Source organism: Drosophila serrata, unplaced genomic scaffold (assembly GCF_035046125.1).
Source record: "Drosophila serrata isolate PLE 108 unplaced genomic scaffold, ASM3504612v1 contig_8, whole genome shotgun sequence".
Taxonomy (NCBI): Eukaryota; Metazoa; Arthropoda; class Insecta; order Diptera; family Drosophilidae; genus Drosophila; species Drosophila serrata.
In genome coordinates, this window is record NW_028256906.1 from 209,991 (window position 1) to 236,873 (window position 26,883).

At 43.3% G+C, this 26,883-nt stretch overlaps 6 protein-coding genes, 1 long non-coding RNA gene and 1 pseudogene across 13 annotated transcripts in view; 4 read left to right on the plus strand and 4 right to left on the minus strand.

The window, feature by feature from the left end:
- LOC110184456 (protein crooked neck-like) overlaps nt 1-26,883 on the minus strand; it is a 71,920-nt gene that overhangs the window by 43,050 nt on the left and 1,987 nt on the right. The window lies entirely within an intron of this gene.
- Nucleotides 162-6,277, minus strand: LOC110184445 (uncharacterized). 2 transcript variants are annotated; one of them, XM_020952985.2, is made up of 3 exons: nt 5,233-6,277; nt 4,402-4,888; nt 162-4,002 (listed from the first exon to the last, which is right to left on the minus strand). In XM_020952985.2, the coding sequence occupies exons 1-3, from the start codon at nt 5,803-5,805 to the stop codon at nt 2,306-2,308; spliced, it is 2,757 nt and encodes a 918-aa protein (XP_020808644.2). In that variant the 5' UTR covers nt 5,806-6,277; the 3' UTR covers nt 162-2,305. The 2 variants fall into 2 exon arrangements, with proteins under 2 accessions (XP_020808644.2, XP_086682249.1); XM_086826123.1 differs by lacking the exon at nt 5,233-6,277 and adding an exon at nt 4,955-5,067.
- Nucleotides 6,327-15,392, plus strand: CAH3 (Carbonic anhydrase 3). 3 transcript variants are annotated; one of them, XM_086826165.1, is made up of 5 exons: nt 6,327-6,816; nt 12,925-13,337; nt 13,920-14,473; nt 14,541-14,677; nt 14,748-15,392. In XM_086826165.1, the coding sequence occupies exons 3-5, from the start codon at nt 13,999-14,001 to the stop codon at nt 14,886-14,888; spliced, it is 753 nt and encodes a 250-aa protein (XP_086682291.1). In that variant the 5' UTR covers nt 6,327-6,816; nt 12,925-13,337; nt 13,920-13,998; the 3' UTR covers nt 14,889-15,392. The 3 variants fall into 3 exon arrangements, with proteins under 3 accessions (XP_086682291.1, XP_086682293.1, XP_086682296.1); XM_086826167.1 differs by having other exon boundaries at nt 6,448-7,128; XM_086826170.1 differs by having other exon boundaries at nt 6,474-6,549.
- Nucleotides 7,730-8,821, minus strand: LOC147645126 (uncharacterized). Its single transcript, XR_015270242.1, has 2 exons — nt 8,686-8,821; nt 7,730-8,399 (listed from the first exon to the last, which is right to left on the minus strand). It is a non-coding gene; the product is annotated as an uncharacterized LOC147645126 (long non-coding RNA).
- On the minus strand, nt 15,328-17,158 carry Ppt1 (Palmitoyl-protein thioesterase 1). Its single transcript, XM_020952989.2, has 4 exons — nt 16,149-17,158; nt 15,887-16,036; nt 15,681-15,807; nt 15,328-15,610 (listed from the first exon to the last, which is right to left on the minus strand). Exons 1-4 carry the CDS (start codon nt 16,667-16,669, stop codon nt 15,488-15,490), a joined length of 921 nt encoding a protein of 306 aa, XP_020808648.2. The 5' UTR covers nt 16,670-17,158; the 3' UTR covers nt 15,328-15,487.
- Nucleotides 17,113-20,735, plus strand: LOC110181635 (disheveled-associated activator of morphogenesis 2-like). Of its 3 annotated transcripts, XM_086826208.1 has the most exons (7): nt 17,113-17,430; nt 17,513-17,916; nt 17,979-18,339; nt 19,276-19,366; nt 19,502-19,867; nt 20,142-20,427; nt 20,510-20,735. In XM_086826208.1, the coding sequence occupies exons 5-6, from the start codon at nt 19,604-19,606 to the stop codon at nt 20,241-20,243; spliced, it is 366 nt and encodes a 121-aa protein (XP_086682334.1). In that variant the 5' UTR covers nt 17,113-17,430; nt 17,513-17,916; nt 17,979-18,339; nt 19,276-19,366; nt 19,502-19,603; the 3' UTR covers nt 20,244-20,427; nt 20,510-20,735. The 3 variants fall into 3 exon arrangements, with proteins under 3 accessions (XP_086682334.1, XP_086682336.1, XP_086682338.1); XM_086826210.1 differs by lacking the exon at nt 17,113-17,430 and having other exon boundaries at nt 19,276-19,439; XM_086826212.1 differs by lacking the exon at nt 17,113-17,430 and having other exon boundaries at nt 17,745-17,916; nt 19,482-19,867.
- Nucleotides 20,355-26,482, plus strand: LOC110184357 (disheveled-associated activator of morphogenesis 2-like; annotated as a pseudogene). The gene is made up of 9 exons (XR_015270521.1): nt 20,355-20,427; nt 20,701-21,049; nt 21,108-21,425; nt 21,517-21,538; nt 22,597-22,730; nt 22,796-23,045; nt 23,101-23,221; nt 23,287-23,450; nt 26,064-26,482. The product of XR_015270521.1 is annotated as a disheveled-associated activator of morphogenesis 2-like (transcript).
- LOC147645127 (uncharacterized) lies at nt 24,340-25,811 on the plus strand. The gene is made up of 2 exons (XM_086827815.1): nt 24,340-24,725; nt 25,713-25,811. The coding sequence occupies exons 1-2, from the start codon at nt 24,444-24,446 to the stop codon at nt 25,809-25,811; spliced, it is 381 nt and encodes a 126-aa protein (XP_086683941.1). The 5' UTR covers nt 24,340-24,443.

Sequence of the window (26,883 nt, forward strand, 5' to 3'; positions counted from 1 at the left end):
AAGTCTTATTTAGCAAAGTTATGAGAATTTAAAACTTTGATTTGGTGAACAAATTTTCGATTTATAAACGATATTATTTTTTAGATTTTATTTTGGGGATGTACCCCAAAATATTACTGAAATTCGAATTACTCTTATTTCCCAGCAAGAAAAACATTTGATTTTATTTTCATAACTTTTTCCATTTTTTTTTTTAGATTTGTTTTATTATTTACTTTGTTTGTTTTGCATTTGGAAAATAGAGATTTCTAAATGCTATATTTGATAAACATACATTTACATACATATGTCTAAATGGTTTCCCTCGATGTGGATCAAATATGAAATCATATAAGATTCTAGATCAGATCGGATTAGAGCAGGCCAGAGGTAGAGGCCAAACTCCGATCTAGAACGAGATAGCAACTGACCTTTTCAGATTCATCTCGCTTTTTACACAAACTTTCTTTCTCTACAAGACTAATGGAACGAGCTTTCGGGAAATATCTAAGCGAAATTTTACAAGGATCTCTCTCTCTCACTCTCTGGCGTTCCAAAATAATAATTTCATCGCCTCTTGTTAATATTTTAACTAACCTTAAATAAACAATTTAGATATCATCAATTTTGGAACTCTTCTACTTTGTGCGCAAGTGAATAATTGTAATAATTGTTTTAACAGTATATTTCGGAATTAATATTACTCTTTACAAATCGCCAAATATAAATTATTTAGTTTGTAGAATTCAAAGTATTTATTAGGGAACTTTAACAGGTTTCCCGAAAGCCGAAGGATTTACTTTGTTACTCTTTTTTTTTCTTGTCGGCAGAAAAATGAATATATAATATATTGTTATAATAATTATTCAATTAGTTTCTCAATATTTGTGCTTCATTTCTGGCTTGTTCGATTTTTAACTGATTTTCTTTATCATGGAATATTTTTCATGTATTATTTTGTTTTAATTATATAGTTTACTCATGATTTCTGCTGCTTGATAGTTCTCTTGGTTTTAGTTTTACTTTAAATAGTAAATTTAAGCTTATTATATAAATATACATATACGTTGATTTTACAAATTACATTTCTTTACTTAAAAACATGCACTCTCAACAAAAAAAAATATATATACGAGGACAATAAAAAAAATCGATTTAAAGAAAAACTTGAATAGAAAAAAAAAAAAATTAAAAAATGTTTAAATAGTCTGTTGTGATATTGTTATGTTAAAAACATGTTGCTAATTCTGTTCCTTACAATTATATATCTATATCTAAATATCTATATATTTATGTTTATGCATAAATCGTTTACGAAGAAGAGTGTGGTTTTTCTTAGCTTGTTTTTCCTTTTTTTGTTTTGTTTTGTTTCGATTTTAAGAGAGAATTATTTATATATAGTAATAGGATGAAGGGTCGTTCGATTGGCATTGGGTTTTATTTATAAGAAGCTGAAAAGTTAAAGGAGGCGGCCAGGAGGTAGTCTGGGGAAACCAGCTTACAGATGTTAAGTATTCCCATTTTTGCTCTTACAATTGCCTTGGGAGTGTCGAGGTCCTGGCGCTATATATATATATATCATATCATATCACGGAATCACTAACTAATCACGAATATTCTTATTCTCGCTATCCATTCGTTTCCTCCCTTTTTTCCCATTTATTCTTGTCTTCAGATTCGCTTTTAGCGTCTCAAAATACATACATAAAATCTGTTAGTTTCTGTACCACCATCTTGACCTGGCCGTCTTTGTTTTTGGGGAATCCCAGAATTTTATGTCGACCCATTCTTGTTCTTCGCTTCCTACTTTCTCTGCTTACTTATTTTTATTCTGCAGCAGAATATGCTATGATTGGACTTTCTCCTGGTATTTCGTATGCAAGTTTTGTTTTTCGCTGAATTTGCCTCTCTTCCGAGGCCTACTTCGTTTTCTTTTTTCTATTTTAGTCTAAATTCTTACTTTCTCTCTTATTTCCCCTATTCGCTTTAATCCTAATTTCTAACTCATACTCTTCCTTCACTGCTGTCGTCTCTCTCTCTCTCTGCTCCTTCGCTTTTGATACATTTCTTTTCAACATCTCATTTCTCTCATCTATTAGTAATTGATATTCAATCTTAATTATCGATCCTTTCCTTTCCCCTTCTGCCACCGCCTTGTGGTCCATCCACTTGCTCTCAAGTTCTGCCACCAGTGGCTTCTTATTCATCCTGAACTGGTGGCGTCTCCTCGCCAGAGCTAGATTTGCTGTCTGCTTCAGCCAACCAATTCCGACACGAATCACTTGGGATGGATGAAGCCCGGCGGCGGCAATAGGGATTCCCTGCCTCATTGAGGCGGCTGCTGGCTATAATATCCATAGGCTCCCGTTGGCGGCGGTCCTTGTGGTGCTCCCGGTGGCGGCATTTGGGCACCGGCGGGCCTATACCCCTGATAGCCCTGCGACGGCGGATATTGGGCATAGCCGGCAGTCTGAGGTGGCTGATGGTATGCATGGCCGGGATATGCACTGCCCGGCGGCGGTGGACCATAGCCTTGTGGCGGTGGTGGCGGTGGTCCTCCATAGGGATTCTGTGGAGCTCCTGGTGGCGCCGGTTGATATTGATTCGGCGGCATGGGCGGCGTGGCTCCGTTTGGCGGCGGTTGCTGTTGCTGCTGGCTGCCCTGTCCCTGCTGGGCATTGGGTGCACCTCCTGCTCCACCAGGACCACCACCACCGCCACCGCCTGATCCACCGGCGACCGCCGGCTGCGCCTGCTGCTGTTGCTGATTGGGCGGCGGTGGTGCTCCTCCCGGCTGTTGGTTGTAGTTACCCGGCGTGGAGTATGTTGTCGGTTGAACTTGCGTTGGCAGTGGCGCCACACCGGACACAACGACGCCCGGTTGCTGCTGTTGCTGCGGCGGTCCGGCATATTGCTGGCCAGCAGATCCACTCGGTCCTGTGGGGCCTCCTGCCCCGCCACCTGCTCCGCCCTGCGGGGGCGGCGTCGACTGTTGCTGTGCGTTGGGTCCATTAGGATTTGTGTTGCCGCCACCGGCTCCACCACCTGCGCTACCTCCCTGAGGCGGTGGCGTTTGACTCGGCGCCGTGCTGCTATAGGCACCACCCGGCGGTGGCGGTGGCACCGATGCCACACTATTGGGCGGTCCTCCCGGATAGCTGCTGCCCGGCGGTCCTCCACCCCCACCGCCACCACCAGCCGCCTGTTGTTGCTGTTGCTGCTGCTGTTGATACGCCTGATAAGGACTCTGGCCACTGCCCGTGGGCGGAGGTGGTGGTCCGTAGCTGCCAGGTGGCGGAGGTCCTCCACCGGCTCCCGCCTGACCGTACTGCCCAGGCTGAGGTGGATACCCTGCATAGCCCATCGGCGGCGGCGGCCCACCCGCTGAATTCTGTGGCGGCGGCGGACCGTACTGGCTCTGGGGCGGCGGTCCTGGCTGCTGCTGTCCACCGGTGGGCGGTGGACCGTACATCTGGCCGGGCGGTGGTGGTCCTTGTGGTGGCGGCTGCTGTTGTTGTCCCGGCACTGGCGGTACCTGCTGGCTACCAGGCGGCGGTGGATATGCACCAGGCGGTGGTCCTCCCGGTCCACCGGCATTCGGCTGATAGCCATGTCCGCCGGCTCCCGCTGCTGCTGCGGCTGCAGCTGCTGCCGCTGCTGCACCTGGCCCATGATGATAGCCACCTTGGCCGGCATTCGGTGGCACTGGCGGCGGCGGTCCGTAGCCCTGGGTGGGCGGTCCATAAGGATAGGCGCCGGGCTGTGGCTGGTATTGAGTTTGCGGCTGCGGAGGATAGCCAGGATAGTGGCCATGCTGCTGCTGCTGTTGCTGTTGTTGCTGCTGTTGTTGGTAACTGACGCGATAGGGGCTCTGTGGCGGCGGGACACCGGGTCCACCGGCACCAGGCTGAGGACCGCTCTGCTGCTGATTGGGCGGCTGCTGTGAACCGGGCTGCTGTTGCTGCTGCTGTTGCTGAGGATTCTGGGGTCCTGGCAGTGGTCCATTGTTGGGCCGCTGTTGATCTGCATGGCAAGGAGGTAAATGAACATTATATTAATTTAGCGTTTATTTAGTAAGGAGCAAATGTAAAGGGAATAACAAATTCAATTCAATCTTGCAAGGCTTGAGGATTAGCTAGAGAATCGACTTATTCCTTGGGAAGAATCAATATGAATCTGCTTTTATTTATATGGCAACAGTAATTGACTGTACTTGAGGACAATGAAAGAAACAAGTTGCTTGAAACCCTCTTGAAACTTGCGAGATGACTACGTTATATCTCTTGAACCTTGTTAGACAACGTTCTTTCTTGCTATAACCTCATCGAAAATCTTCAACATAGAAACCCTGCTCAACCATATAATTCCTCCAAGCTGTCTCTTCATCATCTTGCTTTTGATCGTACATGACATTACACTTACTGGGCGCTGCATTCGGATTTGGTCCTTGTCCTGGTCCCTGTCCCGGACCAGGCTGTTGTCCCTGACCCTGGGCATTACGGTAGACGGGATGCTGCTGCTGTTGCTGCTGTGACTGCGGGCCCGCCTGGCTAACCTGCGGTCCCTGTTGTTGCTGCTGCTGACCAGCAGCTGCCGCTGCCGCTGCTGCAGCCGCCGCCGCCGCTGCAGCCTGCTGTTGTTGCTGCTGCTGCTGTTGAGATTGCTGTTGGGCATTGGGCGGCAGTCCGGGATGTGGCTGTGGTTGCTGCTGTTGCGCTCCATACGGCGTCATCTGAACGGGTGGACCCTGAGGATCGCCGCCATGCTGCTGCATGCCCATTTGCGGCGGAGCACCCTGCTGTCCGGGCTGCTGTTGAGGTGGCGGTCCGCCCAACATACCATGCGGTCCCGATGGGGGCGTTTGCTGGCCGCTCTGTTGCATGGCTTGCGTCTGGAGGATGTGCGGTGGCTGCAAGAAAAGCAGTGTTTTAGTAATTGATTTATATTGGAATTTCTTTTTAAGAAGAAAATTTACTTGGAACTATTTATTAAGATTTTCAGCAAAATGTAAGGATATTCAGTTAGAAATAGCATTTTAGAATGACGCTTTTTGTCATAAATAAAGAAACAAGTCTATGTATAAAAAAGTATTGATCTTTAATAAAATGCCAAATCTTTTCACATGTTTTACGCACTTAATAATATTAGCAATTGTTTATTAAATTATTAACAATATATAATCCAAGGGTTCATTCTAGGAATATATAACTCTACTTATCTATCTTTATTATTATCTACTTTAGTCTAACCCACCGGCAGTATTTGGGAGATATTCATGGTGGGATCGGCCAGCTGGGCGAGATAGACAAGATTTCGATGCAACGCCACATGGTAGGACATGCACTCCTGCGCCTTGCCCATGCTCTGGAAGTCCTGAATGGTCTGGATGAGGCCACAGTTCTCGTCCAGCATCTTTTGGATCTGGGCAGAGTTGACCTGCGGCGGCACCACATTAGAGCCGCGCGGTGTGGACGGCGGTGTGACCATCATGCCGCCACCGCCACCGCCGCCGCCGGAGATGATGTTGCCGGGTGAACCGGGTACGCCCATTTGTGGTCGTTGCTGTTGTTGCTGCTGTTGCATTCCCATCGGCAAGATGCTACCTCCGCCGCCACCGACTCCTGGGAGACCACCGCCGCCGCCACCTCCTCCTCCTCCGCCGGGGCCCACACCGGAACCAGGAGGAGGCTGTTGATTGGGGGCATTATTCGGGGGCGGTTGCTGCTGCTGCTGCTGTTGTTGTTGTTGCTGTGGCGGGGGTTGCTGCTGCTGCGGCTGCAATTGCTGCTGCTGCTGCGGCGGTTGCGGCGAATAAACTGCAGACATTTTACTGGCTGCAGTCTTCTTCTTCCGCTTCGGGGTTTTCTCCTGTTTTTCCACAATTTTAGCGGTTATTCTCGACCGTTGGGAAAATGAAAATTTGTTCGTCTATTCGCGTTTTTTTTGCAGTGTGCGGCTTTTTTTTCACATACACACACACACTTTCTTGGCACGCACGCACACACACAATCACTTACTCGCACACACGGACAAACACACGCGCAAACAAACACACGTACAAAGAAAGGAGTCCCGGGTTGCTAGGAAAAAGTTTTGTGCTGCAGGTTTACTTATAAACCATTGGTATTTCGACTTCTTCTATTCCCGATACTTCGACAATTATGACGGCCGTCAAATGTTCATAGTTTTTGTTCTTTTTCCCACACTTTTTCGCAAGAAAAATTAGCAAGAGGCAACGACGCTTAAAACGATGACACGGGCACTATCGATACTATCGATGTTTAATTCGTGATTTTGTAAATCGATAACGGAAAACATCGATTTCTTGCCAGCTCTGGCGACGATCATTTTTATCGATATACTATCGATAATCACTCTTACGTTGATAGATTACGTTTTGCCACTTCACGTTTTTCGGTGTGACCAGCTGCCGGTGGAAATATTGAACAAACGTTATCGACTGGCCAGATAGTATCTTTAATCGTTCTCGGTGCGGTCTTATTGTTGTAATTTCTAAATTAAAGTAGCAGTGTGTTCCGCTTTTCTGCGCTCTTCTCTTGCCGCAAAGAGGTATCTCAACGTTTCGTGTTTATTTGTTCCGTTCGCTGCCTGTTGTTTTTTTTTTGTTGCCTCCAAATGCGTTTCTTGTGTCAGTGTTGTTGTGTGTGAAAAGGAGCGCAAAAGCAAATGCGAGTCAATGTTAAATTGTGCGTAAATACATAAATGCGGATTCATCTCAATTAGTTTAAATCAATTAATTGTGAGGGGAGTTGCAGCAAATTGGCAGAGGACAGCAGCTGAAAGCGACGATCAACGGGAGACTCAGTAAATCAACAGGTAAATTTTTAGAAGATGGGTCGAGACGGAAACTTACAAAAACTCCGCTACACACACACATGCACACGCTTGCAAACACACACAACACATTAAAAACATGCGCAAATTAGGTGTGTATGTTTATGCAAGTGTGTGCGTTGCTTATTAAAAATGTCTGTCGCGGAAAAAACAAACAGTCGGCAAAAACAACAAAGCCGGCCGCTGTCCCAAAAAAAGTTGTTAAAAAAAATCAAATTAAAAAGAAAAACAACAAATGCAAATGATCGAGCGGGAGTACAAATCACTTACGTGACAGAGAGAGGGATAGAAAGAGTGAGTTTAAATATTATTGTCTCTGCTCTTCCGTTAATTATAAGTTTACACCCCTCCTCTTATTTGCTGTTCACGTGCCGCACTCTTTCGCTCTCCCTCTCTCTCCTTCTGTGCAGTGTGAAGGTCAGCTGTTTGTGTGTGCGACCCTGCACTTGGAGAGCAAAAAATATATATTTTATTGATTTGCTTCCTTTTTATTCGCTTCTCTTGCGGTTGCTTTTTCTGCTTCAGCAACATCAAAACAGCTTCTGCAGCGACTAAATCTAATACCCTATAAATGCGAATTACCGTTTGGTTAATCTCGCGTGACCAAGAAGCATAGGGACTGGGCAAAAGGCAAAGGAAGAAAACATTGATAACAAGATAACGGTTCTCTGGGACGCCATCTGTTGGGCATTTAAATGCTATCTCTTGTAAGGGGAATTAAAAATAGAATTCCCTAATTTTTTTTTTTTTATTTAAAAATATAGGCAGTTGTGTTTTAAAAAATTATTGGGAAATTATTAGGAAATAAATGTAAATTCCTAAAAGGTTATATTTAGTAATATGAGCAGCTGAAAGCTTATAAGAGGCCTAATATTTAGTTAATAAATTCAAAGTAAAATTTATATGCTCGATTTTATTAAGTAACTTGATCAGTTTTTATTAAAAATGTATCTTTAGTACTAAACACAAATGTGCTACATAGTTTTCCAGCACTTGATAAAGCTGTTTCATATGCAAATGTTAATAATTAGTCATTTGAATGGGTTTTTTCCTGATTACTGGACTTTGACACGTCATATTTCAGTTGTATATTTGCAAAATATAAAATTTACAAATCGAATCCAATTGAAAATCAGCACTAAACTGTTTAAAAATTTACCAGATTTCTGGCATTAAGTTAATCTCATATCTTATCCTGTATTTATAATCCATTGGACTTAAAACAAGTTGCTTGTTTTAACAATATTCCACCTCTACGTGTACATATATTGCACTTGCCTGGCTCACTAGAATATAACCCCACCTGCACACACACACCTGCCCAACTTTCAGGCCAAGTCTCGATGTGTAGGTTATTTGTTATTTGGTCGATAGACTAGCTCCTGTTGCTCCTGCTGCCGCCTCGTCAACGTTGACTTGCCCATATATAATGCTAGTTGGACGGCCAGTTGGTGGATAACGCGCTTGATGGATGGATGAGGTCATACATAGGTGGCTAAGAACTGTCCATTGCAGGAGCTCTACCATCCGCCTTTGGAATCCTTGTTCCGCTTGAACTTAGTGCACTGGGGGAAAGTTTTCATATTAATTATTTGATGTGAATTAGAATTCTTATGTGGCTTAAAAATATCTTTAAAATTGATTTATAATTTATGAATTATTTGCTTGGGAAATTAGTTCTCTGGTTAATTCCCGACTCTTGTTTGATATACATTTAATGATTGCCTTTATTTTTTAGTGTGCAGTTTTCTGCTGTATTGTTTGCTTACTTGGGCTATCGGTCAATGCAATTACTTAACGACATTTACAATATTTATTGTGAAGTATTTTCGGTCTGTCCGTCAGACTTACATTCCCATTTCATGGTCACTTTCGACCCGCATACATTCGCTGATTCCGCACGGCCATCCAGATCCAAAGTTGGACATTAGCAGAAGACTCCAGATAAGCTTCTCAGCTACGATCCGATATCAACTAAGTGGAATTGCTGACGTTTCATTGCGACATCGATAAGGAGTAGAGAGTTTAAAGAAAACAATCAAAAAGTGGTCATTTAATAATGTAAACAATTGTTGCTTCGATACAGTGTCAGCAAAAATATTGAAGAAATGGAACAACAAATTGAGTCAGCAAGCAATAAAAAAACAACATCTTAAATTAGGTTCTTTGGCTTGGTAAAAACAGCACTGAAAAACATTGATTATTATAAAGGAAGATTACAGTATTTATATATGAATTATGGACTTACTCTCTGACTCATGATCTCATGAATGCTTTTAAAAAGTTAAACTAACTTTACTCTTACAACCTAAAGTCAAAGGGAGTGATTGATAACATGTCTGATTATTATGTTTTCTTCGTTTTTTTTTAAACCCCTTCTTCCCTGCATAGGAACACATATAGGAACTGTCCATTGACCACGCCCCTTAGCACACCCAGATCGAAAGCAACTCTCCCCCTTCAAGGCCATAGCTGACGTCCGATTCGCATCGAACCACTTGAAATATACATAGCACTTGAGCTTCGGCTCCGTTAATTTTCCACCCATCGGATGTCATCGAGAATTCATTTTGGTCACCTTATCAATGGCCGAAAAAAATCCTCTCCACTCTATGCAAATTCTATCATAATGATAACACAAATACTGTCGGCTATAAATACGATTTTGTCCTGTGTGTGTATTTACGTTTACCCACCATTAGTTGTGTAATTTAATGCAGATAATAAAAATAGTTAAGTGCGATAACACGGGATGTGTAAGCGGGAGGAGAGACTTTGGAACCTGTATATCGGGGAGAGTAAGAAAATGGAAGATATCTCGGGTAATAAAGTAGTTTTTAATTAAGAAATTGAATTTTTTACGTTTAAAACTAAGTATGCAGATTTGTTAGCCTCAAAAGAACTAACACAGAAAGGCTTTCCGAATTGAAATTAATGCATTTTTGGCTTAGTTATGATATTTCAAAAACTTTAACTTGCTATAACTATGCCACAAAAAGCTAATTAAATATTATGACTGGAAAGTATTGAAATATTTACCTAAAAATCTTAAGGTTTGCCTTTTAAACTCTATAAAAAAGAGCCACTTGTATGGAATCTGAAATCTGCAGCATTATACAAATACAAGATAAATGAAAATGGATGTCAGAGAAATACAAAAACATCATATATATCTTTGATAAGATAAGGGCGCAGAACCTCAGGTGCTCATACGTCTGAACATATATATAAACATGTATCCCCAGCAAAAATGTCGGTTAAATCTGGAAATAGCAAGTTCCTTTAACTAGTTGAATTAGATTTAATTAGAACTAAACTTTGAAATGTGTCAATTCAGAAGGTAACATTAATTTTATTTTAATGTTTCAAACAATAAAATTTTAAGGTTTTTACTAAAATGTAAAAAAAACGATAGATAAGATAAGTTACACATTCGCTAATTGAAAATTGTTCGTACCCTCCAAAGCGATCAATCTTGTATGATAAGAAATACCCTAAAAATATTTGACAGATTTCAAATATCATCAAATCAAAATCAATAGGGTGAAATAAGTATCGATGATGACGAAGAAGAAAGAGAACGAGCAAAGGTATTATTATATAGATAGATAAGGCTATCTCAGATACATGTATTGCTTGAAAAAGGCCAATGACCAATGCAAAAATTCAATTTTTAGCTGACTCAAGTCAGTGTTCTGGAAGTTTCTGGTTCCCATATATATAGTATATATATATATATCGTGAATCGGCTGTCATCAAATTGAAGCCAAATGTTTCTAGTTTCCAGCCTTGAAATTGGTGTGGAAATGCTTTCGTTTGCCCAGTTTTATTATATGGGTCCCCCCATTATGTCTGTCGTAAATATATGGCTCAAGTTCCCCTATCGGTTCCATTTGACGATAAGCTTCTACTTGCGTCTGTCGAGCGACTTCTTGACACCTTGCACCTGTATGTCTGGCACTGGTGTGTGTGTATCTTTATCTCTCACTGTATTTGCCCGACTGCTCGCGGATTATAAAACTGTCAATTAAAATCACATTTGGCTTTATTGGCTCCCAAATATTATTTCACATTAGTCGTGTTAATCTTGCTTTAAGCAATTTATAAATCGATAGGAAAATAATTTAGTTTGTTACCCTCTCGTCTGGGGTTTTTTTTAAATAATATTCAACTACATAAAGGGTTTCTCTGCAAGATCAAGTGAGTGTTTATGTGAAGAACATCTCCTTAAATTGTGCAACAACCACGAAAATCTGTAAAACCATAATTAATGTGTTACTCTCTTAAAGACGTGCAAAATGTCCAAGGTTCTTATCTTAATTATTTTTCGACACCTGCTCTGCGATTACATTTTTGTTTACGAATACCCGAAGTCATATAAAATAAAGAAAACATTATAAAATGCTTGGTGAATACCTATTAACTTCAGCTCATGAAATTATAAGAATTTTTGCAATTAGATTTTAAATATTTCCAAACAGAAATTCCCATAATAAATAGCTTAATAATTATTGATTCTGATCCAAAACAATTGTATACCATAGCCTACAGATGGCAGAAAACATTGATATCTCGATACTGCATCGATATTTAAAGTGTAATTTTTGTACTTCTAACAGTGATTTCTAACATTTCTTAAATCACTGCCAGTCCCATTGGCCTGCAATTATATTTTATGAACCCTTTATATCGATTCAGTTTATACCTTTATATCTACAGAATATTAACGTACTTTTCCATGTTCTCCGATTGTAATATATCATTTTTGTTGCTGACGCCTTAATTTGCAATCATTTTCCTGCCAATCAATATTTAATTGCCCAGCGTTTTCTTTCCAATTTTCTTCTTTTTTGTATTTTTTGTATTAAAAAGTGAGAATAAAATGAAAATCGAAAATCAATAGATAAAAACGTAGAAAATAAGTGTAAACAAGATGATGGACTGAACTCTGGCCTCGAGAATATTTAAGTGGAATATTTAAGGAGGCTATAGGCTCGAAGAAAAGAGGAGGTTTTTCTATTTGATAAAGACATTTAATTAAACAAATGGATAATCAAGAGTTGAGGTGGAGGGAAAATGCATTTCCACAGGTAAGAGGTGGAAAGGTGTGGTGGGCGGATCTACGTCACGCGAATTGCTAAACATTTAAATGATTCAGTAACCCTGAATCGACGGCTCCTGTTTCCCAGTCTATACATACAGACTAGAATACATATATGTATATTGCTTCCAGGAACTAGATTTTTCTAGATTTTAGCAGATATTTCAAGTGTGATTCAAGTCTTTATCTTTGGGCTTATTCATAAATTAATTGGTTCAAGTGTTTGTCTTTGGTGTTATTCATAAATTAAGCTGCAAAAATACGATTATTAGCTTTAAATCAAAACACTTGTTTTGGGACCAGTTTTTCATTGATTGCCGCTTGCAGTGCACGTTTTTATTTAGCTTTAAATATCGTAAAATATTAACTTTACTTTAGTTGGAAAATTACTCTTTAAAATAATTGATCTGGTTTCTTTATTAAAATTTTTTAAATTACATCTTAGTTCTAGGCTCTTAAGGTTGAGCTTCAGGTTTTTGGGTTCCAAAGGCAAAAGTAAAAGAAATGTTTGCCTGGGGTCATAATCTTAAATGTAATTAAACAAGTAATGATTCTTAACGTCAACTATATAGTCAAAAAAGACGTGCTTCCTAAGGAAATATCCACATTATATAGTAACATCATAACAAAGCTTAAAATATTCGCTTTCCTTCAATCAATATTTATTGATATATTGATATAAAAATGTTTTCGCCAAATCGAAGTTTAAAAAACTTATAACTAAGCCAAAAATTAATACATTTTCAATCGGAAAGCTTCTCTATGCTAGTTCTTATTAGGTTAATAAATTTGCATAGTCAATTTAAAATTAAAAGCAAATTAAAATTTTTCCAAATTTTTGGCAAATTTGAACGATGTAACACCTTATAAAATTTTGAAAAAAGTGTTCAAATTTTTTCTTTTCCAAAACCTGGCTAGATCGATTCGCCTTTTGATGCTGAATTTATATGTTTTAATGATATCCGCGTTTACCTTATGACCCTTTGCAGGTGCTCACATAATTTTGGGTGCAGTGACTTAGAGGAGGTGCATCAGTGCAGCATCAGCAGTTGTTGTTGTGGAGGCGTGCGTCAAATTTTGGAGGCGCCGGCCGGCATAGAGAACTTTTCCGAGACGCGAGCGCCCAGCGGAGCAGTCGCCACCACGACGTCGACGTCGCCGCCGCCGCTGCCGCGAGCTGCGCTGCTGTCAACCCACTTGGACGCCAGCGCCGACAACAATCGCGGGCGTGTCTACAAGCTCCGGAAGAAGAAATACCTGGACGCAGCGCACATAACATAGGTTGTCGTCGAGGTGGAGCTATCGTGGATTTAATTGGTGCTATAGCAAACGGAATCGGAATCGGAGTTGGATTTGGAGACGGAGACGGAGACGGTGCTAGGAGTTCAGGAAACGGAAACAGGTGCCTGCAAATAGTAATAAATATATGTATGACTTAAATATAAATAATATATTAAGATCAGAGTACTTCAGAGATTATTTACATTTTTTTATATTTATTGCTATTATTTATTTAATTTAAGTGTTTAAAGTATAAAAATTTAGTATTATTTTTATATATTTTTTCTAGTGTTGAATGAACTGAATTTGGAATTATTAAAAAAAAATAATGAAGTATCATTAAATTGATCGATTTTCGGTTAAGGTTTTTGATATTTAAAGGTAGCAATACATTTAATTTTAATGTTTGATTTTAAAAGGTTTGTTGCTTTTTTTAAATGTTTTTTCATTGATTTTTAACCAATAAGAAGTTCCTTGTAATTTGTGATTTTAAATATTTTATTGCTTCATTTTCGAACCCTATTTTTATTTAAAATAAAAGCAATTACTGAGAAACAAAATAAATATGTAAAATTCGGCTTAAGCCAAATTTTTAGGCTCATAAGGTTTTTTCCATAATTTTTCCTCTAGAATAATAATTTTATATTAATTTTCTGCGATTTTTTAAACTCAATTATAATATATATACCTACTACGTTTTTAGGATTTCCAAACACCAGTCCCAGGAGGATTCAGTCAGCCCAAACAGATCAACAACAGACACTACAGAGAGATAGAAAGCAATGCCAGTACAATCCCCCATCGAGATCAGCAATCGTGCAATCGAGCACATTGACGATGTGGATCCCCTGGAATATCATGGTCACTGGGAGCCGGTGGGTGTGGCAAGGGTCCAAAATACCGGCACCTCGGCAATGGTAACTTTCAGCAAACGAAAGCAACAACCATATATTATCGGTGGTGCCTTGGACACGGACATGTATGTGTTCGAGCAGTTGCACTTTCACTGGTCCGACAGCGACGAATCCGGCTGCGAGCATACGCTGGAGGGTATGAAGTACTCAATGGAGGCGCATGCCGTTCACTACAATGCCAAGTACAAGGATTTTGCCGAGGCCAAGAATAAACCCGATGGCCTGGCCGTGGTGGCCTTCTTCATTCAGGCGTGCGGAGAAAAGGATTGTCCGGAGTTTAAGAAGATCACGGAGGGTATACGCAATGTGCAGAAGATCCAAACAAGTGCATCGCTGGATTCCGGTAAATAATACATTCTATTATTAGTGGATATATGTATTATTATGTTAACATTTATATGCATACTTAGATTGCCTGTCATGGATTGGTCTACAGGAGTTGAGCAAGCATTATTATACCTACAAGGGTTCGCTTACAACGGCGCCGTACTTTGAGAGTGTCACCTGGATTATATACCGCACACCCATCTATGTGTCGCGGGGCCAGGTGGGCTGATACATTTAACATTTATATATGTAATATGTTATATATAATAATATTTCTATGTATATCACAGGTGAGCGTTTTTCGCAATTTGCAATCGTGTCCCAAAGATGAGTCCAAAAAGATAGTCAACAATTATCGTGAGATTCAGCGTCCGCACAAGGATCCGGAAATCTTTTTCGCTCGCAATACAAATCCAAAGTCCAAATTATGATGTGCTTGTTGGCGCCGGACTCTACCCTCTCTCCAACGCTCCTTTCCATCCGTTTTGCCTGTGAAATCGTGGAATCCTATCCAAAATCTATATCTTTATATATATATCTGTCTATGGTTTTATTCTAAGCTGCTTTTTTGTTATTTTGCCTCATGTACATAGCGTTATATATATATATTTTGTTTCCTAACATACACACCCACATATATATATATATATTTGTAAATGTTTATATAAACGGAGTAATTACGAATGATTTTAGTCGGAACACGCGGTTGCCTTGCATTGAATATTTCCGAGAAATATATCGGGCACAACAATATACTTAAGACATATAGTGTACAAGAGACGTAAATCCTAACATTTAAGCTAATTAGTTAACAAAGGAACAGTGAAAGAAAGGATGCGGTAAAAAACGTAAAACACACACATACACACATTTTGTATGTCCCAACTGAATTTATTACAAAACTATTATTAAAATCTATTAAAGTGTATCAAAAAGGTGTGTTAAGTTACTTGTTCCTCAATTAAAAGTAAATATCCTTCTTGTCACATATCTTATTTCATGATTACATGCTTTTGGCCTATCATTTGGCTCACTTTTCAAGTAGTAAAGGCACTAAGTTCTTAATAAACCACGCCTTGGATATGGACAAGTGATTACCCTCGACGCCCAGGAAGACTAGCTTACCAGCATTATCCATTTTGTCCAGTCCCAGCTGTAAGAGGATAGGAGAATAGGGTTAATAAGATGTACCATAATACGTATTTGTTAAGAAAGAAGCTTACATTAGTATAAACTCTGCTGTCCTTGAGTGGCGTAATGAGCTTGTCCTGCCCATTGGTATAGAACTCAAACCACTGCGACTCCTTTGGCTGCACAATTGTATCGTTCAGGAATTTAACCATCACAAATCTGCGGAACATAGAGTTTAAAACCGTTGTTCAGATATATACATATATATATATATATTTATAATAAATATATTACATACTTTTTAAGCTTGTTGAGATTCTCAATGTAGAATGTATTGAGGTACACCTCGTTGTTGATGTCCGCCAGGAAAGTGCTGCCCAACCGGTAACGATTCTCCATGATGGGATCATGCCAATATGTGGCCTGCACCAGATCCTCCTGCACCTTGCTGATAGGATATATATTGAAATAGAGAAGAAAATAAACGATTTCGAAATAGAAAGAGTACGTTGGATCGTCCTTAGTAGAACAATCAAGTATCCTTCATATTCCATACTCACGTTGTATATACGGCCGTCGTAAGAAGCTCGCTAATGTACTCGCAGGACTTTGCGCTTAGTGTTGGGCACATGGGCAGCCCGAACACCCCCTGATGCTGACCGCCCAACGTAATGAGGGTACGCATCGGCGGCTGCGGACACCGCTGGGCCACGGCTCGCAGAAACTGGCCGCCCTGTGAGAAGCCAATCGCATTGTAGCCCCTGGACAGCTTCTCGTCCTTCAGCAGCTCCTTGCACACATAGTCCACCTGGTCGTTGGGATGGAGGAAGAAGCCGCTCTGCCAGTCCATCACAATGTTGCCGTCGATCTCAACGGAGCGAACGTAGCCGCCCTTTGTCTGTTCCACAATCAGCGACATGATGGCACCCAAACTGAACGGCGCACAGCAAGTGTCGCCCATTCCGTGCCACAGGATCACGGGCACGACATCGGAATTGGTGCCACCCGCTTCCGGCTTCCACCAGAAGAAAGCCACAACGATTATTACAAGTAAAAGTAGGATAAGGATGAACCGACACATAGCTCTTTGTTATTGTTTTTATCCAGTGTGACCGTTTCAAAGCAGGCTGGAAAATACTAAAGGTCGGGTGGGGTCTTTCGATAGCTGAAAAGATTATTCTATCGATATTTTTTTATTGGTCGAAATTGACCGCAACACGATTAAAGCATGTTGTTGTTTACAAAATTGTTGTTGTAGTTGTAGGCAAAAAGCAGCCTTCAATTTTCAGTTCATAATTGTAAATTTCTGAGTCTGGCATACCAGGCGAACAGAAACCGCAGCAAATTGAATAATTTTAGTGCAAGAAATTTCGATTAACCAATATCGAAATATCGTCATCGGAATAATCGATTTACAACTTATTGTAGTGTGACCAACTAATTTTGCACTACTTTTGAAAATTGTATGACCATATCGCCTATCATAAGCTTTTTGTAGTGCGACCAGCTAATGTTCACTACTTTAATATCGAAAAATGACTGTCATTTTTCACAACTTTTTTCGCTTATAGTAATTTTTTACTACTATAATCGAAAAGTGACACTCATTTTTCACATTTTTCTTGTAGATGTGATGCATCGCTTACTTTGTGAGCAGCAGGAACGGACCTGTCTCGAGCGTATGGTCTCCGAGGGCAGCATACCCGAGGACCGGAAAGTGGCCGGTCTGACTGGCTGCAATGGCCACCGCCGGCCATGATCAAGGCCATACCGCCGCCACCGCCACCGATGGCGCCGGACATGATGCCACCACCTCCGCCACTGTGCTGGCGCCAGCAATGGGTGAGTACAGAGTTAAGACAGGTTAAGGAGCGTCGCATTAATTAATTTCTATCCTTGGCCTACACCTCCTGTGCCACCCAAGGTGGAGCCGCCAAAGAAGAAGGATGCCAAGCTCCAGGGCTCCGTCTAGAGCGAGCTTGACGAAAGCAAACTGTATAACAACATGGAGTTGGAGTCGATAGACAAGTTCTTTTCGGCTTACCAAAAGAATGGGGTATCGGTGAGTGCCTAGGAGAGATTCCGCTGAAAGAAAGAAAGAGGAGCAACTGACGCAGGCAATCAAGCGCACTGATGAGCTGGAACGTGAGAACTTTGAGGATTTACAGCTCGCTGAGCAGCCGGAACGTGCCCGTCTGGAGCGTCTGGTCACCGAGGGCAGCATACCTGACGATCAGAAGGTGGCCGGTCTGATTGGCTGCAACGGAGCTGTGTCTCCGGGCCCAGAACTGCACCATCCTGCTCAGCTATTTGCCCTGCTGCAGTCCTGTGAGCACTACTTGGGTGTCCTTGTCCTAAGCTGAGCTAATTTTAACCCTTTTCATGCGCAGATACTGGTCACTGCACGGATGGCTGCTGATCGATCGCTTGGTCCAGCAGGTTGTGCTGCAGGTGGACCAGCGGCCAAGCAGCGATCTTATATCCGATCCCGATCCGGTCAAATGCCGCTGGTGGATTAAGAAGTGCGACGACTCAGAAACGTCCAACTGGATCGCGGCCAATACCAAAGAATGTGATCATAGAGAAAGAAGGCGGCTGCAACCATATGGTTTGCAAGAACAAGTTCTGTTGGGTCTGCCTCGGCTTCTGGGAGCCGCACAGCTCCTCCTGGTACAACTGTAACCGGTACGATGAGAGTGAGGCCAAGGCACCTCGTGATGCCCAAGAGAAGTTGCGCTCATCCCTGGCCTGGTGAGTTTTTATACTATTCTAATTTTTGTCGAAAGCTTGTAATGCTGAAGGAGTCATTTTCGACCCTATAAATATTATACATATATTCTAGATCAGCATCATCAGCCGAGTCGGTCTAGCTAGGGTCAGGGTCAGTTTTAAAAATAGCGAAAAAGAAAGATCTTATAATTAATTTAGGCTTTTAACTTTGAGTATACGTTTGTAGATATCATCAATACAAATTGCTAAATCACTTTAAATTAAAATTAAGTACTGGGATCCATGGCTATAAGGGAATTAATTGAAAAATCAATGCATAGCTAGCAGAGCTGAAACTAGACCAAGGCCTAATCCCTCCTATAGCATCTATATATGTATGTGATATAATTCTCATGATTAAGACTTACCCAAGTGGAGGACACGTCATTGTTTACTTCCTTCCAGTATAGACTTCGAATCTTGTTGACTTCAATTAGGGTAGTCATAATATCGAAGATCACTTCCTGGTTATCCAGATGTATTCCATTGGCCACGTCATTCTTTTAATTCACTATCACTATTGATGTAAACACTAGGTACCCCTAGGACAGACTGAGCTCTCGGCGAACGAAGTGCCTCTATTTATAGTTCCCGAGTCAAGAGAACAGAGAAAGTGAGAGCGAGAGAGTAAGAGATAGGCAGAGAAACATACAGAGAAAGAGTTAGCTCTGGAGATGCACAGTGGGAGTTGGACCTACCGGATAAAAAGAGGCAGAGGGAGAAAGGGAGAGAGCTGTTGATGCTGATCAAGAATATGTTTACTTAATAAGGGCGTTACTGCGTTCCAAACTTTTGAGTGAAATTATAATACCATGCAAGGGTATAAAAATAATCAAATAAAATTTGGATTTTAAGATTCTTGCAGGGCATCGACGAGATTTGGCAGTCACTAAACTATTTGTTCTTTTGTCCTGGCAGGATTCCCCACTACGAGTAAAGGCTGAAGAGTCTCCAGTACAGGAAGCGCTTTATGCCGACGGTCAACGATCTTATACACCGCATCGCCAGAGTAATAGAGGCGTACCGCGTAGTGGCTAGTTCCCGACGTCTGCGTAAGCTCCCTGAGCTGATTCTAGCTATGGGTAATCTATCCATTCACTTTTTCATTTTTTTCACTATTTAAGTGCATTTTTAATAACCACAGGCAACTACATGAACCGCAGGGCGCGTGACCCACACCAAGTCCAGTGCCGCCAAGGGCACCACCCTGCTGCAGTAACTCGTCCAGGTAATCGAGAGTAAATTCATGGATCCACTGGAGCTGGAGGATCATATTCCGTATGCCCGTGAGGCTTCCAAGGTGTCGCTGGGCGAGATGGACAAGGATATCCAGATGCTGCGCACCGGCCTGGCGGATGTGGCACGCGAAATCGACTTCCATCGAACTTTGCCCTTCATGCGGGAGTTCCACGCTTCGGCATCGGTCCACTTTGCGGAGCTGGAGGACAAGTTCCAGGACATAAAGACCCGCTTCGATCACGCCCTGCGTCTGTTCGGCGAGGATGGTTCGGTATGTTAATAATAATAATAATAAGGTCGACGATCAGCTGACGTGGAGCCGCCATATGCAGCATGGAGGTGTGACCAGCTAAGGTTCACTACTTTAATATCGAAAAATTAGTGTCGTTTTTCATAACTTTTTTGTAGGGTGACCAGCTAATGTTCACTACTTTAATATCGAAAAATTAGTGTTGTTTTTCAGAACTTTTTTGTGGTGTGACCAGCTAATTTTGTTTCACTACTATTATCGAAAAGTGACAGTTATTTTGCACAACTTTTTGTAGATCGGTATCATCGCTTGCTTATTGAGCAGCAGAAGCGGGCCCGTCTCGGGCATCTGGTCACCGAGGACAGCATACCCGATGGCCAGAAGGTGGCCGGTCTGACTGGCTGCAATGGAGCAGTGTAGCCACCGCCGCCGCCGCCCTCGGCCATGGTCATGGCCATACCGCCGCGACCACCAAAATGGCGCCGGCCATAATGCCGCCACCGCCAAAATGGCGCCGGCCATGATGCCAGCACCACCGCCGGGTGCACCGCCTTCGCCACCGTGGATGACGCCAGCAATGGGTGAGTACAGAGTTAAGACAGGTTAAGGAGCGTCGCATAAATTAATTTCAATCCTTGGCCTACACCTCCTGTGCCACCCAAGGTGGAGCCGCCAAAGAAGAACGTGCCACAGCCCACGAATCCATTAAGGAGCCTCAAATGGTCCAAGCTGCCGAATGCCAAGCTCCAGGGCACCGTCTAGAGCGAGCTTGACGAAAGCAAACTGTATAACAACATGGAGTTGGAGTCGATAGACAAGTTCTTTTCGGCTTACCAAAAGAATGGGGTATCGGTGAGTGCCTAGGAGAGATTCCGCTGAAAGAAAGAAAGAGGAGCAACTCACGCAGGCAGGCAAGCGCGCTGATGAGCTGGAACGTGAGAACTTTGATGTGCAGGATCTTGAAACGGGTCAGCATTCGCAGGCGGTGCAGCGCGTGCAGGCCGCCGAAATGAAGGCGGAGGATTTACAGCATCGGCTGCTCAGCGAGCAGCCGGAACGTGCCCGTCTGGAGCGTGTGGTCACCGAGGGCAGCATACCTGACGATCAGAAGGTGGCCGGTCTGATTGGCTGCAACGGAGCTGTGTCTCCGGGCCCAGAACTGCACCATCCTGCTCAGCTATTTGCCCTGCTGCAGTCCTGTGAGTACTACTTGGGTGTCCTTGTCCTAAGCTGAGCTAATTTTAACCCTTTTCATGCGCAGATACTGGTCACTGCACGGATCACTGGCTGCTGATCAATCGCGTAGTCCAGCTGGTTGTAGGGCAAGTTCACCCTTTCACGGTTCTGATGTGTCGCCCCTGCAAATCGATGTAGGCAATCTGGTGCGTCTGCTGGTCAAGGAAGAGCAACTTACGCAGGCACGCAAGCGTGCTGATGAGCTGGAACGTGAGAACTTTGATGGGAGCCAATGTCCCAGATGGGCTCGGAACTGCACCATCTTGATCAGCAAGCTGAAGATGAATGACATGGAGATATCACCTCGTGATGCGCAGGAGAAGTTGCGCTCATCCCTGGCCAGGTGAGTTTTTATACTATTCTAATTTCTGTCGAAAGCTTGTAATGCTGAAGGAGTCATTTTCGACCCTATAAATATTATACATATATTCTAGATCAGCATCATCAGCCGAGTCGGTCTAGCTAGGGTCAGGGTCAGTTTTAAAAATAGCGAAAAAGAAAGATCTTATAATTAATTTAGGCTTTTAACTTTGAGTATACGTTTGTAGATATCATCAATACAAATTGCTAAATCACTTTAAATTAAAATTAAGTACTGGGATCCATGGCTATAAGGAAATTAATTGAAAAATCAATGCATAGCTAGCAGAGCTGAAACTAGACCAAGGCCTTATCCCTCCTATAGCATCTATATATGTATGTGATATAATTCTCATGATTAAGACTTACCCAAGTGGAGAACACGTCATTGTTTACTTCCTTCCAGTATAGACTTCGAATCTTGTTGACTTCAATTAGGGTAGTCATAATATCGAAGATCACTTCCTGGTTATCCAGATGTATTCCATTGGCCACGTCATTCTTTTAATCACTATCACTATCGATGTAAACACTAGGTACCCCTAGGACAGACTGAGCTCGCGGCGAACGAAGTGCCTCTATTTATAGTTCCCGAGTCAAGAGAACAGAGAACAAGAGAACAAGAGAACAAAGTGAGAGCGAGAGAGTAAGAGATAGGCAGAGAAACATACAGAGAAAGAGTTAGCTCTGGAGATGCACAGTGGGAGTTGGACCTACCGGATAAAAAGAGGCAGAGGGAGAAAGGGAGAGAGCTGTTGATGCTGATCAAGAATATGTTTACTTAATAAGGGCGTTACTGCGTTCCAAACTTTTGATTAAAATTATAATACTCTGCAATATTATTGAACTATATATTTTTACATGCATTTTATTTGTTGACAAATCAAAGTTTAAAAATCTCGTAATTCAGCAAAAAAAAACATTAATTTTAGTTAGCTTTAGTTCATTCTTCAACTTTGGTAACAGCTGGTGTTTATTTATTAATTTAATTATATACATTTTCAGAACTTCTTGATTATGCCAATTATTGTTGTTGTTAGAAAGCTGTTCTGTATTAGTTTTCAAAGGTTATTGAATCTGCATACTCAATTTAAAATTAAAAAAAAAAAAAAATTGTAAATTTTTTAAAATTTTAACTCCGGACATGCATACAGAAGGAGGATCTTGAATCGGGTCTGGCACGCATGCGCGAACGTTTGGAGGAGTCCGCTCAGCATTCGCAGGCGGTGCAGCGCGTGCAGACTGCCGAAATGAAGGCGGAGGATTTGCAGCAATGCGCCAGCAATGGGTGAGTACAGAGTTAAGTCCAGTTAAGGAACATCACATAAATTAATTTCTATCCTTTGTATCTAGGGCACCGTCTGCAAAGCTGTATAACAACATGGAGTTGGAGTCGATAGACAAACTCTTTTCGGCTTACCAAAAGAATGCGGTATCGGTGAGTGTCTAGAAGAGATCCCAATGATGGCTCCTATAAGGATCTGCGAGCAACTGGCGGCAAGCCATCCAAGCAGAAGGTGCTCTCTGTGATCGATGGACGCCGAGCTCAGAACTGCACCATCCTGCTCAGCAAGCTGAAGATGAGCGATGTGGAGATATCAAAGTAGGAGTTGCTGCGGTCAACTCCTGGTTCTAATTACTAATCTCTTCTCTTCTAGGGCCATTCTCTCGATAGACAGCAACGACATGGTCGAGCAGCTGCTAAAGTTCACGCCCTCGGCGGAGGATGGATATTGAGTCAATGGTCCGCGCCGATCGCTTCCTTTACGAAATATCAAAGTGGGTTTGAAGAGCATCGAAGACATTTGGCAGTCACTAAACTATTTGTTCTTTTGTCCTGGCAGGATTCCCCACTACGAGCAAAGGCTGAAGAAACTCCACTACAGAAAGCGCTTTATGCCGACGGACAACGATCTTATACCCCGCATCACCAGTGTGATGGTGGCGTACCGCGAAATGACCAGTTCCCGACGTCTGCGCAAGCTCCTTGAGCTGGTTCTGGCTTTGTGTAATCTATACATCACTCTTTCATTTAATTTCACCTTTTAAGTGTATTCTTAAATACCACATTCAACTACATGAACCGCGGGGCACGTCGCAACGCCTCCTGATTCCGCCTGGCCTCACTTAATCACCTGGCCGCCAAGGGTACCACCCTGCTGCACTATCTCGTCCAGATAATCGAGCTAAATTCAAGGATCCACTGAAGGAGGATGATATTCCGCATGCCCGTGAGGCTTCCAAGGTGACGCTGGGTGAGATGGAAAAGGATATCCAGATGCTGTGCACCGACCTGGCGGAAGTGGGACTCGAAATCTATCGAAGTTCTGGCCCCGCCCAGCAGGGTGAGAGCAGGGTGAGCAGAGTTCCACGCCTCGGCCTCAGTGCGCTTTGCGGAGCTGGAGGACAAGGTCCAGGACATGAACCCTCTCTTCGATCGCGCCGTGCGTCTGTTCGGCGAGGATTGTCCGGTATGTTCATAATTTAGGTCGGCGATCAGGTGACATGGAGCCATGTGCAGCATTGACGATCAGCTGACATGGAGCCATGTGCTGCATTGACGATCAGCTGACATGAAGCCATGTGCAGCATTGACTATCGATTGCTGGCATGCAACCAATTGCAGCTTTGACTATCGATTGCTGGCACGGAACCATGTGCAGCTTTGACATCCTAGGTTTTAGGTTATGGTGAATGCACTCAAGAGCAGCAACAGGATCAGGATGAGCTGGATGAAGACCAGAGGCTGCTGGTCACAGCCCGTCAATATTGCAGACCACTTCGCTCCTGCTGCCCATTGATGACCTATTCAACACACTTTCGCTAGCCTCTAGCGAGAACAGCGCCAAGGAGAAGAGCCTCGATGATCCGCATTCTGGTGACTTGGGCATCGCGGCATTCTCGCAGATCAACAACAACATACAGTCCAAGCCGGAGCATCCGCTCATGTTGACCGTGGTCACCCGCCAGGAGCAGCTACATTGGACCCAACTGCCTCAACATGACACCGGAGCCGCCGCAGCAGAAGCTCATTACCAGGACCACTTCCACTCCGCAGCTAAGCGGCCTCGGCGTTGCCTCTACCAAGGGCGTGATGCAGCGGTTTATGGCCTCTCATGGCAAGCTGGTGACACCCAATAGTGCCCTGCCGCCCGTCTCGCCATTACGCAACATAAGCATCCCAGGGAACTATCAGAATGGAAATCAGCAGCAACAACAACACCAACAGCAACACCCTCAAGCCTTCCTGGAGAACGGCAACTCGACAACGGGCATTACCACGGTCACCCTATCACCGGCAGCCATCGAGCCATCAGAGGGCAGGCCGTTGCGTCGAGGGTATGTGTCCGTCGAGCAGAAGATCCAGCAGGAGCTGCAGGACCTGAAGGCGCTGAAGCGCCTGCGCAAGATTAACAGGCACAACACACTGAAGGCTTCGCTGGACAAGCTGTGAGGCTTTCAAAGAATCCTCTTATCATCTTAGGTTTTTTTGTTTCCAGCCAGCTCAGAACAGATGACGAGGCCGATGCGGACGACGATGACGATGAGGACTCTGAGGTGGAGCACTGCTGTGGACCCGGAAAACTGCGCAATATCCAGTCCACCCAGGAGTTGGATAGAAATGGGCAAGTTTTAGATAACCTACTTAAGTTTGAGTCTCATTGAATTTTCATTCTTACCGACAGCATCGAGCCGGAGAACGTACACAAGCCCGCTGGCAATCGCAGCCTGAATGCAGCCGCCTCCATAGCCAATGGAGCCAGCAATGGCAGCATTAATGGGATGCGTCCGACCATGTCGCTGGACCAGCTCTGTGATCTGACGCCCAAGGAGGCGTCCTTGTCGAAAGGCCTCATTTCCCAGTGGGAAAGCCTGATCAAGAGGAATACCGAGAATAGGACGGGCCTCTAGCGTAAACAGCGCCAAGGAGAAGAGCTTCGATGACCCGCATTCTAATGACTCGGGCTTCGCGGCCTCCTCGCAGAGCAACAACAACCTCCAGTCCAAGCAGCAGCAGCAGCCGCTCAACCTGACCGTGGTCACCCGCCAGGAGCAGCGTTACATTGGACCCAACTGCCTCAACATGCCACCGGAGCCGCCGCAGCAGAAGCTCATTACCAGGACCATTTCCACTCCGCAGCTAGACAAACAAAAAGCTAGATAGACAAACTCTTTTCGGCTTACCAGAAGAATTGGGATTCGGTGCGTGCCTAGTAAAGATTCCTCTGAAAGATCTTCACTTATTTAATGTTCTCCTCTCCTTCCACAGGCCACCGATGGCTCCTATGAGGATCTGCGTGTAACTGACGGCAAGCAAGCAAAGCAGAAGGTGCTCTCAGTGATCGATGGACGCCGGGCCCGGAACTAAACTATTGGTGCTTTTGTCCTGGCAGGACTTCCCAATACGAGCAAAAGCAGAAGAGTCTCCACTACAGAAAGCGCTTTATGCCGACGGTCAACGATCTTATACCCCGCATCACCAGTGTAATGGAGGCGTACCGCGAAATGACCAGTTCCCGACGTGTGCGCAAGCTCCTTGAGCTGGTTCTGGTTTTGGGTAATCTGTCCATTCACTCTTTCGTTTATTTTCACTATTTAAGTGCATTCCCAAATACCACAGGCAACTACATGAACCGCGGGGCACGTGGCAACGTCTCCGGATTCCGACTAACCTCACTTAATCATCTGGCCGACACCAAGTCCAGTGCCGCCAAGGGCACCAGCTTGGGCGTAAATTCAAGCATCCACTGAAGCTGGAGGATGACATTCTGCATGCCCGTGAGGCTGCCAAGGTGTCGCTGGGCGAGATAGACAAGGATATCCAGATGCTGCGCACCGGCTTGGCGGATGTGGCACGGGAAATCGAGTTCCATCGAAGTTCTGCCCCCGCCCAGCAGGGTGATCGCTTTTTGCCCGTCATGCGGGAGTTCCTCGACCTCGGTGCGCTTTGCGGAGCTGGAGGACAATTTCCAGGACATAAGACTGGCTTAGGTTGTTTTGTTTAATAAGCCAATGAATAAATGTAATTAGTCATTCCCATATGGCGGCTACTGATAGATTATTTAAATTTTGCAGTTAAATAAATATATATTTGATTTCTTTTGTTGTGGTAAAGTCAAAATTGTTGTTATTGTCAAAGAGTTGTTTATTGTTGTTGTTCTCGGCAAAAACAAGAATTTACTTCGCTCAGTTTCAGTACAAAATCGCCAATTTCTGGATCTGAAGTACCAGGCGAACAGAAACAGCAGAAAGCAGATTTATTTTAGTGCAAAAGCTTCAAATTAGAGATGTCTCTTTAGCTATATTGTAGCAGAGCTTAAAATATAGCTTGAAACAAGCTAGTTTGTCAGCAGTACATTGAAAGCTTTTTTGTAGCGTGACCAGCTCTTTTTTCATAAGATTTTTCTAGTATGGCCAACTCATGTTACAGCACTTACGGC

What these genes read in the sequence shown, in the direction of transcription:
- LOC110184445 (XM_020952985.2), bottom strand. Translation starts at nt 5,805, where the DNA reads ATGTCTGCAGTTTATTCGCCGCAACCGCCGCAGCAGCAGCAGCAATTG. An exon ending in ATATCTCCCAAATACTGCCG is followed by an intron (nt 4,889 to 5,232) that starts GTGGGTTAGACT and finishes CTTTTCTTGCAG; the next exon opens with CCACCGCACATCCTCCAGAC. An exon ending in AAATCCGAATGCAGCGCCCA is followed by an intron (nt 4,003 to 4,401) that starts GTAAGTGTAATG and finishes CTTGCCATGCAG; the next exon opens with ATCAACAGCGGCCCAACAAT.
- CAH3 (XM_086826165.1), top strand. Translation starts at nt 13,999, where the DNA reads ATGCCAGTACAATCCCCCATCGAGATCAGCAATCGTGCAATCGAGCAC. An exon ending in AAGTGCATCGCTGGATTCCG is followed by an intron (nt 14,474 to 14,540) that starts GTAAATAATACA and finishes ATGCATACTTAG; the next exon opens with ATTGCCTGTCATGGATTGGT. An exon ending in TCTATGTGTCGCGGGGCCAG is followed by an intron (nt 14,678 to 14,747) that starts GTGGGCTGATAC and finishes TGTATATCACAG; the next exon opens with GTGAGCGTTTTTCGCAATTT.
- Ppt1 (XM_020952989.2), bottom strand. Translation starts at nt 16,669, where the DNA reads ATGTGTCGGTTCATCCTTATCCTACTTTTACTTGTAATAATCGTTGTG. An exon ending in ACGACGGCCGTATATACAAC is followed by an intron (nt 16,037 to 16,148) that starts GTGAGTATGGAA and finishes ATATCCTATCAG; the next exon opens with CAAGGTGCAGGAGGATCTGG. An exon ending in AATCTCAACAAGCTTAAAAA is followed by an intron (nt 15,808 to 15,886) that starts GTATGTAATATA and finishes TATGTTCCGCAG; the next exon opens with ATTTGTGATGGTTAAATTCC.
- LOC110181635 (XM_086826208.1), top strand. Translation starts at nt 19,604, where the DNA reads ATGGATCCACTGGAGCTGGAGGATCATATTCCGTATGCCCGTGAGGCT. An exon ending in TGTTCGGCGAGGATGGTTCG is followed by an intron (nt 19,868 to 20,141) that starts GTATGTTAATAA and finishes AACTTTTTGTAG; the next exon opens with ATCGGTATCATCGCTTGCTT.
- LOC147645127 (XM_086827815.1), top strand. Translation starts at nt 24,444, where the DNA reads ATGACACCGGAGCCGCCGCAGCAGAAGCTCATTACCAGGACCACTTCC. An exon ending in CGACAACGGGCATTACCACG is followed by an intron (nt 24,726 to 25,712) that starts GTCACCCTATCA and finishes CTCCTTCCACAG; the next exon opens with GCCACCGATGGCTCCTATGA.